This window comes from Indicator indicator, unplaced genomic scaffold, assembly GCF_027791375.1.
Source record: "Indicator indicator isolate 239-I01 unplaced genomic scaffold, UM_Iind_1.1 iindUn_scaffold_67, whole genome shotgun sequence".
Taxonomy (NCBI): Eukaryota; Metazoa; Chordata; class Aves; order Piciformes; family Indicatoridae; genus Indicator; species Indicator indicator.
Genome location: NW_026539197.1, coordinates 233,409 through 244,442, shown reverse-complemented (window position 1 = coordinate 244,442; position 11,034 = coordinate 233,409). Strand labels below are relative to the sequence as shown.

General features: G+C 44.1%; 1 protein-coding gene across 1 annotated transcript; it reads right to left on the bottom strand.

Annotated features, from left to right (window-relative positions):
- Positions 1 to 4,839: 4,839 nt before the first annotated feature.
- On the bottom strand, positions 4,840 to 6,638 carry HOXC6 (homeobox C6). Its single transcript, XM_054398606.1, has 2 exons — positions 6,239 to 6,638; positions 4,840 to 5,156 (listed from the first exon to the last, which is right to left on the bottom strand). Exons 1-2 carry the CDS (start codon positions 6,636 to 6,638, stop codon positions 4,840 to 4,842), a joined length of 717 nt encoding a protein of 238 aa, XP_054254581.1.
- Positions 6,639 to 11,034: the final 4,396 nt, after the last annotated feature.

Here is an 11,034-nt window from a genome sequence, read left to right as displayed (position 1 = left end):
GGCGGAGGAGGGGAGGGCGACCAAAAAAAAAAAAAAAAAAAAGGAAAAGGGGGGGCGCGGAAAGGGAAAATTTGGGGAGAGAGGACTTTTTCCCCCCCTCTTTATTTTTTCTTCTTTGTTTTCCCCTCTTTTTTTCTTCTTCTTTATTTTTCCTCTGTTACTTTCCCCCTCTTTTTCCCCCCTCTTTTTTTATCTTTAACCCTCTTCTTTCTTTTTTCCCCTCTTCTTCCTTTCTCCTCTGTTTTCCCCCTTGCCTTTTCCCTTTTTATCTTCTATTTCCCCTTTTTTTCTTCACTTTTCCCTTCTTTCTTCTCTTCCCCCGTTTTTTCTTTTTTCTTTCCTCTTTCTTTCCTTTTATTTTTTCTCACCCTCTCTTTTTTCTTCTTGTTTTTCTCTTTTCCTCCAGTTTTCTGTTCTTTGCCCCCTTTTTTCTTCTCTTTTCCCCCTTTTATCTCTTTTTCTTCTCTTTTCCCCTTCTTTTTTTCCTCTTTTCCCACTTTGTTTTTTCCTCTTTTTTCTTTTCTTTTCCTCCTTTTTCCTTCTCTTTTCGCTTTTTTCTTCTTTCCCTCTTCCCTTTTCTTTTTCCTTTTCCCCCTTTTTATTCTCTTTTTTCCTTTTTTTTTCTTCCCTTCTGTTTTTCTTCCTTTCTTTTTTTCTCTTCTTTTTGTTCTTTCTCTTCCTTTTTTCTTCTCTTTTTTTCTTGTCTTTTTTCTTCTTTTTTGCTTCCTTCTTTCTTCTTCCTCTTTTTTTTCCTCTTTTTTCCCCTTTCTTCTTTTATTTCCCCCCTTTCTTCCTGTATTTTTTTCCCCCCTGAACCTCTTTGATTTCGGTGATTTGTGGCCCTTTGAAGTTCAGGACTGGGATGGGGGGGAGGTAGGGTGAGGAAGGGGAGGGGGGGGCTGCGTTTTGTTCCCCTCCTTAAAGAGCAGAATTTATAGGTGGGGATTCTCCGCTTTTTTTTTTTTCTTTTCTTTTTCTTTTTTTTTTCCTTTCCCCCCCCCCTCCACGCGCTGCCCAAATATGGGCCTTTGAAGTGGCATCACGTGACGCCGCCGACCCTCGCCCATTGGCCACCCTGACCCCCGGGGGGGCGGGTTTTAGCGCTCAGCGCCCGCGGAAAGCGCCGGGGGGTGCGCTGGGGGTCGGGGGTGGGTTTTACGCGGCGGGCGGCGGCGGCAGCGGAGCAGGGCGGCAGCGGCACCTAGCGCTGCTCCGAGGCACCGCACCCGGCTCCGCGCTTCCCCGCGCAGTGCTCCGCGCGGAGCTAAAAACCAGCCTTGGGCACAGGGGGAAAAATGCTGAGCGTAGAGCTCCGCGATTTTCAGACTTTTTTGACGAGATTTGACTCCTTGTCAAAATTATCATTCTTGCGCGGCCCAAAGTAGCAGATGCGCGGGTAGGGGCGGGGGGAACCCGGGTTTTGGTAGGGTTTTGTCTCTTTTCAGTGGGAATCTGATAACGGTGCGTTACTTCCGCGGCAGCTTGCCTTTCTTTTTGAATTTCCTCTTATAATTTCCTTTTGTGTGTTTAATTTTTTGCCCAGTTTATTTTCTCTTTTTCTTTTTTCCCCCCACTTTCCCCATATGTTTTTCACTTTTTCACTTTTCTTTCTCAATGCTCTTTTCGCACTTTTTCTCTTTTTCATTTTTTTATTTCCTTTTTCATTTCCATTCTTTTTTCCATTTTCTCTCTTCCCTCTCATTTTTCACTTTCTCCGTTTCTTTTTCCATTTTCTTTTTCACTCTCTCTCTAATGTTCTCTTTCATTCTCTTTCCCATTTTCTCTTTCTTTCTCTTTCCAATTTTCTGTTTCCCCATTTCCTCTTTTCTTTCTCTTTCCACCTTCTCCTTTCATTTTCTTTTAAAATTTCCGTTTTCCTGCTCCCTTTTTGTTCTTCTTTCTTTTTCATTTTTCTCTTATTTTTTTAAATTCTTTTTTCTTTCTTTCTTTTATTAGTTCTTTTTCTTTTTTTAACCACACCAATCTGGACTGACAGGGAGCATCCAAACACCTTCCCCAACCTCTTTCCTGAGCTTTTTTTTTTTGGCGGGGGGGGGAGGGAAGCTCCTCTGCAGGGACTGCTCCTCTCATGTCAGCTCCTCCAATGCGCCAAAGTTTACATTCCTGTTACCTTGCCCCCCCCTCTTCTTTGCAATTTATTGCTGGCAGGAGCCTGGCTCTTCCTTGTCTCGCTGCAGAATCCAGCCCCTCTCTTCAAAGGGCAAATAAATACCTTCAAATCTGAATTTCCAGCCCTTCCTTCTGCTCCGGAGGAGGGAAAGCTGGGGGGGCAGACAGACAGACGGGCAGCTCCAAGCACCCCCAACCCTGAGCATGTTTTTTTCCCCCTCTGTGTTCCGTCTCCTTTCAGCAGCCAGAGAAAGCCCTGAATGCGCTGAGGGTTTCTTCTCTCTATGGGCGCTGAATTCTCTCCGTGTGCTGCTGGATGTGTTTGGGTGCAGGCTTTGGTGGGGTGATGAGGAGGGAGCTTCACACCCAGAGAGCCTCCTGCTCCCTCGCCAGGTCTTTACCCTCTTGCAAGACCCTTTCGACTTCTCCTTCTTGATGCAATTTTGTTTGCTTTCTTTCGCTTTATGATTTTTTCCCCCTTCGTCTTCCCTGAGCCTCCGGGGGAAAAAAAAAAATCGCCTCCACATTCCAGGCTGGAGACGAGCGAAGGATGGGCTGGGGAAAAAAAAAATACCAACCCTGCTGCTGTTTTTGAGGTGCTTTGTTGTTTTTTTTTTTCTCTTTTTCTTTTCCTTTTATTTTTCGTCCTCTTTTTATTCCTTCTTTTTTTTCCACTTTTTTTTCCTTCTCTCTCTTTTTCCCCCCTCTTGTTTATGTCCACTTAGCACCAAATCCTGCTTGCTTCATTCCAAATATTGCAAGGATTTCAGCTCTTTGCAGGGAAATATCAACCCTGGCTAAAGTCCTACCTCCAGAACATCCCAGAAAACATTAAAACAGTGACAAAAAGGCGAGAAAAGATGAGCTTTTTTTTGGGTGGTTTTGTTGTTGTGTTTGGGGTTTTTTTTCTCCAATCCAGATTTCCCAGCGGTTTATCCGAGCCTGGTTTATTTCCCAAGCTTCATATCCACAATTTCCACTCTCCTAAGGATAAGGTTCTGGATAAAAAAGTGACTAAGTGACTTCCCCCCCCCCCCCCCCCCCCCCAATCTCACATGGAAAGGTTTATTGGGTTGAAATGTCTGGAGGGGAGGAGGAGGAGGGGAGGAGGGAGGGGAAGGTGGATCCTTGCGCAGTGCTGGGGGGATTCTCAGCTGGGTTGGAGCTGAAATTAAATCAAAATAATAAAAAAGCGAAGCGGAAACCTTTGACCTGGGGGTTTGACTGCGGAGGGTGCAATAAGAAATATATACTGGTGCGAACTTTGGAAATCCATTTTTAATCCATTTTTAATCATGAAGCGAGAGGTTTGGCACAGATTCCTGATGCCACCGAACAATACAGTAACAAGACTAAGTCAAGGAGACAAAGCAAAATGGTTTTGTTTTGGGTTTTGGTTTTTGTTTTTTTTTTCCTCCCTTGTTTTTTTTTTATGTTTTGATTTGGCTTTTTAAATATTTTTCTCTCTCCCTTTTTTTTTCCTTTTAATCTGAGAGGGGGGAAAAAAAATCCTCTTTTGAGGATGAGAGAGAGGTATGAAGGAGGGAGGAAAAAGGGGGAAGGGGGAGTTGCTCTTTTTTTTTTTTCCAGCGACAACACACAGAAGATTAAGTTGAACTTTGCTAACAGGCTTCTTACCAACACCAAAAAGGTTTCAACTGAAGCTCAGAGGCCATTCTATAAACTTTAAAAATAATATTCAGTTTTTATTAAATACTCGACATAGTCCTCTGGACATTGACCTTTATACATGAGAGGGTTTAACACAAGGAAATGTTTTTATTATCATTATTATTATTATTTTATGCTTTTTTTTTGGTCTTTTTGTCTTTTTTTCCCCTTTTATCACTTTTTTTCCCTTTTTTTTTTAATTCTACCGCTATATAACTCCATTCACTTTTTTTTTTTTCCTTTTTCTTTTTTTTTATTTGTTTCCTTTTTTTTTTTTTTAATACCGTGGAACATTATTACAGTGCTAAAACATAAATATAAATACAGGTACCACGAACACAGTTAAAAATATTCACACAGAAAACTGTCACAGTTTGTAGAACGCAGCGATGAGCTCAGGTATCTGCTTAAATACGAGGAGGATACTCTTGGAAATGCAATATTTAGGTGGAAGGAGGTTGGGTTTTGTTTTTGTTTTTGTCTTTTTTTCCCAGGGAAATCAAGATTATTAATTATTTAATTTTCTGTTTGTTTGTTTCCACCAGGGGAGGAAGAACTCGCTCTGGAGGTTTAGGGAGTGGAAGGGTTTGGGAAGGCATGGAGGGGAAAGAGAAGCGTTTGGGCACAGCCTTACCCTGCACAGAGGAGGGTGGGTGCCCAATTTTTGGGGAGGGGGAGGGTTGAGGTTTTGAGGTGGGGGGTGGGGGTGTGGGGCTTGAAACAGTCTCATCCCGAGTTAGATAAATAGGCGATGGTGGGGCTGTGTGTGCAGGGTGGGGGAGCTGGAATAGGAAGTGGGGGGGAAGAGGCTGTGGAGGGGGTGTCTACATTTCCACCTTAATTTTTTACACGCACACCCCCTCCCACCCCCCCTTTCAATTATTATTATTATTATTATTTATTATATTTTCTAATTTTTTTGAAGGTAGCCAAACATTGTGCCAGTGATAAATAGGAGGGGAAGGGGGGGGATGTGGATATGGGGGTAGGCTTTGGGGGTTTAGGAAGGGGGGGTCCTGCCGCCGAGCTGTCACTTTTTCACTCCTTCTGCTTCTCCTCCTCTGTCTCTTCTCTCTTCTCCTCCTTGGCCAAGCTGTCGGCGGCAGCAGCGGCAGCTCCCCCCCCTCCCGCCCCGGAGAGGGTAGAACTCAAATTACTTTCTTTTTTCCATTTCATCCTTCGGTTTTGGAACCAGATTTTGATCTGCCGTTCCGTCAGGCAGAGAGCGTTGGCGATTTCGATTCGCCTCCGGCGGGTCAGGTACCGGTTGAAGTGAAATTCCTTCTCCAGCTCCAAGGTTTGGTACCGGGAATAAATCTGGCGGCCCCGCCGGCGGTCGGCCCCGTAGCCCACTCCTAAAGATGCCGAGACAAAACAGACTAAAAATCATCAGCCCGCTTTTAGAAACCCCGCACCCGCGTAAAAACCAACCCCACCACCACCACCACTCCGCCCCCGCGCAACCTTGCCCTCCTCCTTCCCATTCCCACCCCCCCATCACCACCACCACCCTCCCTTCCTTCTTTCCACCCCTGGCTGCCTTGCCCTCCCCCCTCCCCAGCACCTAAAAAAATTTTTCAACGTCAAATATCCTCATTTTTATTATTAGAATATATATTATTATATTCTCTGTCATTATATTCTCAATTATTATTAAATTATATAGTATTAGATTATTTCATATTCTTAGCTGAGAAAACCCTAACGTTTTCTCTCGGGGTCATTTTCTCTCGGGATGGGGTTTTTTTTTTTTTTTCCCCACCCCATTCTTTCTTTTTTTTTCCCCACCCCATTCTTTCTTTCCTTTTTTTTTCCTTTCTTTTTTTTTCCCTTCTTTTTTTTTTCCCCTTTCCTTTTTTCCCCCCTCTTTTTTTTTTTTAATTTAAATTTTTTCCCCACCCCAACCTGATTTCTTCCAATTGCAGGATTTTGGGGGGAACTGAGAACTGTCTGTCTTTGGGGCTGCTGGGGAGAGGGGATAGAAGAAGCTTCCCTCAACCCTTTTTTTTCGCTTTTCTTTTTTTCTTTTTTTTTCTTTTTTTTTCTTTTTTTTTGTGTGTGTGTGTGTGTGTGATGTGGGGAAGCCGCCAGCTCCGCACATCCCCAACCCACCCACCCCCCCCCCCCTTTCCTCCCCGTCATTAAAAACTTCTTTTTCACCCCGGTAATATTTTTGTGCTTAACTCCCGAGCAGAGCACTCGCTGCACTTTATTATGGATATTTTATCCTCTCGAAGTCTTTTAATTAGAAAGAGCATAACAAGCCATATTTGCTTGCAACAACTTAACAAATAAAAGGCCTGTAGCTGCAACTGTGAAGGAGCTAGATTATTGTTTTTATGGGGCCATAAAAAGTCGCTCAGCCTGTTCTGCTAGGGAGAAGGTCGTAAAGATGGTTCAGTTTATTTAATTTATATCTCCGAGCTGTAAAACTTACCACTGTGGGAGTTCATACGCTGCATCCAGGGGTATATTTGAATGCTAGTTTTTTGTTCTTGCGAAGTGTTCCTGTTTTGGTCACTGGTAAAATCCTGTGCGATTGATGTCTGTGTGTTATGTCCCATAGAATTTTGCCTGCAGCTAGAAAGCATGTCTTTTTCTTGGTAAAAAGCATTAGATCCATAGTCATAAGGTCCTCGGCTGGAGCTAAACACAACATTATCTTGCGGTGAATAAAAAGGAGAAGAATAAATCCGGTTTTGAGCAACGGCTGCTCCATAAGTAGAAAAATGCCTGACAGGGTCATAGGCAGTTGAATTGAGGGCTACGTTGGGAAGCACCTCTTGGCCACTGGTTAGATGGCAGGATAAAGATGGGTTTGTAAAATAGGAATTCATATCGTCCTCTATACCTGGCTGTGTGATTTCTTTAATATTTATTTCTGTCTCCAGTTTGTAGTCTGAACTAGATTGTTATAGGGAAGGCTCTGCTCCAGGACAGACAAAATGACAAAGTCAGCTGACCCGGGGGGAGCCAATGGGGAGGCGGGTGTCAAAAAGGGAAAAAATTGCTTTTGCTTCTGTTGATTCCCTAGTTGAAACTAAGTGGGCATGGAAAGTAAGTCCTGCACCCCCAAAACCCCCCCAGCACCCCCGGGGTGCCGGGGGATGGGGAGGATGCGGTGGGGAGGGAAGCGCTACCGGAGGCAGGGCTTTTTTTTCGGGGGGGGTGGGGGATTGGGGTGGGGGAGGAGGGGGTCGTCTTGCTTGGGGGGGGAGTGTATGTATAGAGTTGGGGGGGCGGGGGGGAAGAGCGGCGGGGCTGGAGGAGGAGGAGGTGGGGGGCAGAAATTTCTTAAGCTAGGTTTAACTTTTCCTTCTTTCCCCCTTCCCGCCCCACTCCCAACATTTTCTCTCCCCCCCACCCCCCCCGCCCCGCAACCCCTCTTCTGCTAATGGACTGGGAGGTCTGGAGGCAGCGTCTGCGTTGTGTTGCTTGTGTTTGGTGTTGTGCTGGTTTAGGCAAGAAATGTTTGCTTAATATCTCGGAATAAAATAGCTCAGAATTCACAGTAATAAATCTCAGATGTCCACAGAATATTAAGCCATAAATTATCCTCTTTTTTTTTTTTCCCCTCTTTATTTCTTTTCCCCCCCCCCTCCCCCCCCTTTTCCCCATTCCTCCTCCCCTCTTCTCCTTCTCCTGTAGCACTTGGTCAATATTATGGAATCAAATGGTTGTGTTCCTGATGAGAAAATATTGCATAAAGAGAGAGGGGAGGGGGGGGGGATGTTGGGGGGGAAGGGAAACATGGCGACTTCTGGATTGATAACGTCTTTCAGAGCCTTCCCAAAGTGAGGGGGAAAGGGGAAAATAAAAGGGGGGGAAAAAAAAAGGGGGGGGGGGGGGGAAGAAAAGAGGGAAACATCCATAAAAGCAACACCCACCCCTGCGAACTCACGTTAGGCTGGAAGTTGAGATTTCTCCCCTTGCTTTGACATTTCGCCCCCCACTCTCCATCGTTTCCCAGCTCTTTTCCAGGGCTTGGAGGCCGGGGGTGCGGATATTGTTTCTATTTTCCACAACAACCCCAGTTCCCCCCCACCCTTCCCACTCCACCCCCCGCCAACGTAAAACACAGAAAGAGGATTTTGTTGTTGTTGTTGTTGTTGTTGTTGTTGTTTGGTGGTGATGGTGATGGGAGAGCACTGAGGAGCCTGGGCTGGGGACGCGACCTCGTGTTAGTGTTTGCAGCGATTGATAGTTGCGAGATATTTTTTCTTTTTTTTTTTTTTTTTTTACAACTGATGGGGAAACTTCTGCAAATATTTCGTCCAGAGGGAAAAGAAGGGAGGGAAGGGGGTGGCGGCGGGCTGGGGAGGCAGGGGGGGGTGGTGGTGGTGGTGGAAATGATTCTATTCTCTCTTCTCTGGGTGGATTTGCACCTAGAACTAATTGAAATGAAGGCAGCTAATCTCATTTTCAATTCAATCTAGAGCCATAAATTGCCCCTTAAATGTAAAACATAACCTGCTGATCTGTAAATATTGCGGGGTGTCTTTAGCATCCTGGCTAGTTAAAATAAAATAAAATAAAATGAAAAATAAAATTCCAGCCTGGCAGGGAAACCCTGGCCTCCTCTCTCTGCTCCTTCCTCCTTTTTTTTTTAGCCTCCATAGCGTCCACGTTGTGGGTTTTGGTGTTTTATTTTTGGGTTTGGTTTGGTGTTGGTTTTTCCTTTTTCATTTTAAACGTGAGGGTGGCTGGGGAGAGGATGTTTTTTCTGGGTGCTTCTAAACTCAGGGGATTTGTTTGCCCTGCTCCCCTCCGTCAACAGACTTCATTCCTTTGCTTAGCGATGTATCCCTAAAAGATTTTAGCTGACAAAGAAGGCTTGAGGTGGGGTGGGGGGGTGCGTGCTTGTGTGTGTCTGTGTGTATATTTTTTCCCCCCCCCAGCTATAACAGGAACCCGGATGCCAACGGATTTTATGCTCTTTTTCCTCTGTGTAACAAAGCAAAGTAATCAATGGTAGCAATAAAACCATAAACGAGACTACAACTGAAAAAAAAAAAAAAAAGAAAAAACAAAAAAGAAAAAACAAACCAACAAAACAACAACCCTGGTGTATTCATCTTCTATAACGTTAAAGGCTTCCCCCTGAGTGTCACCAGGGGAAAAAAAGAAAAGTTTCGAACCCAAAAAGGAGATAACTGGAAGTGTTCACCATCTTATTTCCACGTTGGACCTTGGGGTGGGAAGCGCAGCCCCATTGCCAGCTCCGGGCTGCCCAGTGGGAGCCCGCCTGGTACAGAACTAATACCCCTGGGCGGGGGGGGGGGGAAGATTTACAGGCGTTTTTTTTCCCCTCCATCACAACCCCAGCCCCCCCCCCCCCCCCAAAAAAAAAAAAAAAAAAGGAAAAAAAAGCAACTTTAGCTTCTTTTCGTTCCCCTTTTCTCCCTCTTCCCAGGAGCCTGCGAGGGAATATCTGGAATCAAAGAAAGAGGCGAAAAAAGAAATCAAGAAATAAGGGCAGAAAAGCGATTGCTGGGAGGAAGGGGAAATATTGATTAATATTCATGTTAATTTTTTGTTTATGGGGCTGCCTTCTACTGGGCTGGGGACCTCCCCTCAACCAAAGGCAATTCCCAGCTGGGCGAGCCCCAAGGATGTGTGCTGCAAATATTTGGGTAGCCCCCATGGGCACCTCTGCCCCCAGCCCAGCTCCTTCCCAGGGCAAGGTTTCTTTGGAAACCAAGGGAGCTGCTCCAGATATGAAATCCAGACGGAGGGTCCCACAAACACCCCGGGGAGAGAGGAGGGGGGATGGCTGGAGGGCTTCTGCACTTACTGGTGTGATGGCTTACCTTGGGTAGCGCTTGGAATGGGGCGAGTAAATTAGAAGTAGCTACAAGCAGGATGAAGCTAGGAGGAATTAAAAGTAGCTACAAGCAGGAATGGGGCTTAGAGAAATGAATTAAAAGTAGCTACAAGCAGGAGATGAGGCTTGGAGGAATTAAAAGTAGCTACAAGCAGGAATGGGGCTTGGAGAAATGAATTAAAAGTAGCTACAAGCAGGATGAAGCTTGGAGGGATTAAAAGTGTCTACAAGCAGGATGGGGCTTGGAGAAATGAATTAGAAGTAGCTACAAGCAGGATGGGGCTTGGAGAAATTAAAAATAGCTACAAGCAGGATGGGTTTGGACCTTGGCAGGGGACAGACTGATATGGGGAGCTGGCACCTCTGGATGGGCACTTCCACCCCTGCCAAAGGTTGGAGGACTGCTTGTAAGGATTCCTTTTTTTCTTGTCTTCTTTTGGATGTTAATTATTTTTTTTCTTATTATTATTTTATTCTGCTTATTGTTACCCTGCCTATTTTTATCATTATTGTTTAGAATTGTTCTTATTTTTTGTCCTCGTTATTTTTTATTATATTTTTGTTCTCCTCCTCCTCTTTTTTCCTTTCTTTTTTATTTTTGTTTTCTCCTTTTTTCTTTTTTTTTTTATTTTCTGTTCTTCTCCTCCTCTTTTTTCTTTTTTTTTTAAATGTTTTGTTCTTCTCCTCCTCTTTTTTTTCCTTTTTAAATTTTTGTCCTTCTCTTCCTCTTTTTTTCCTTTTTTATTTTTCTTCTTCTCCTCCTCTTTTTTTCTTTATTTTTTATTCTTCTCTTCCTCTTTTCTTTCTTTTTTATTTTTCTTCTTCTTCTCCTCCTCCTTTTTTTTTTTTTTTTTTGTTTTATTTAATTTAATTTTATTTTTTAGTGTGTGTTTTTTTCTTCTGTATAGGTGCTGGGGGCTGTTGTATCAGAGACCTGTGTGATAACCGTGTGACTAGGAGTCGAGAAAGTTAAGTGTTTTATTACTTCTCTAAACAGAGGGCAAGTCTTAAAAGTCTGCTCGATTTATAGTGAACAGAAACCAGCTGCCGCAGAGAAACTTAAAATAGAATCCCTCTCCCCACATTAAACCCCAGGTTTCTGGGGAGAAAAGGGGAAAGGAAAAAAAAAAAAAAAAAAAAAGAGGAGGGTGGGGGGAAAAAAAATTTACAGCACAACCACCCCCCAAAAAACCTGCAAATACAACTGGGGCGTCATTAAAGTGGAGTTTACTCATCGCCTCCCGCTCTGAACACCCTGCCTGGAGTTTCTCTTATTCATTTTTAACTCCCCCCCCATTGATATTTTCGAGCAGTTTGAGGCTTTTTTAATTATTATTCCCCGAAGTATTTCCATCCCCCCCCCCCCAAAAAAAAAAAAAAACAAAAAAAAAACAAAGACCCACAACCAA

What these genes read in the sequence shown, in the direction of transcription:
- HOXC6 (XM_054398606.1), bottom strand. Translation starts at nt 6,638, where the DNA reads ATGAATTCCTATTTTACAAACCCATCTTTATCCTGCCATCTAACCAGT. An exon ending in GCGTATGAACTCCCACAGTG is followed by an intron (nt 5,157 to 6,238) that starts GTAAGTTTTACA and finishes CGGCATCTTTAG; the next exon opens with GAGTGGGCTACGGGGCCGAC.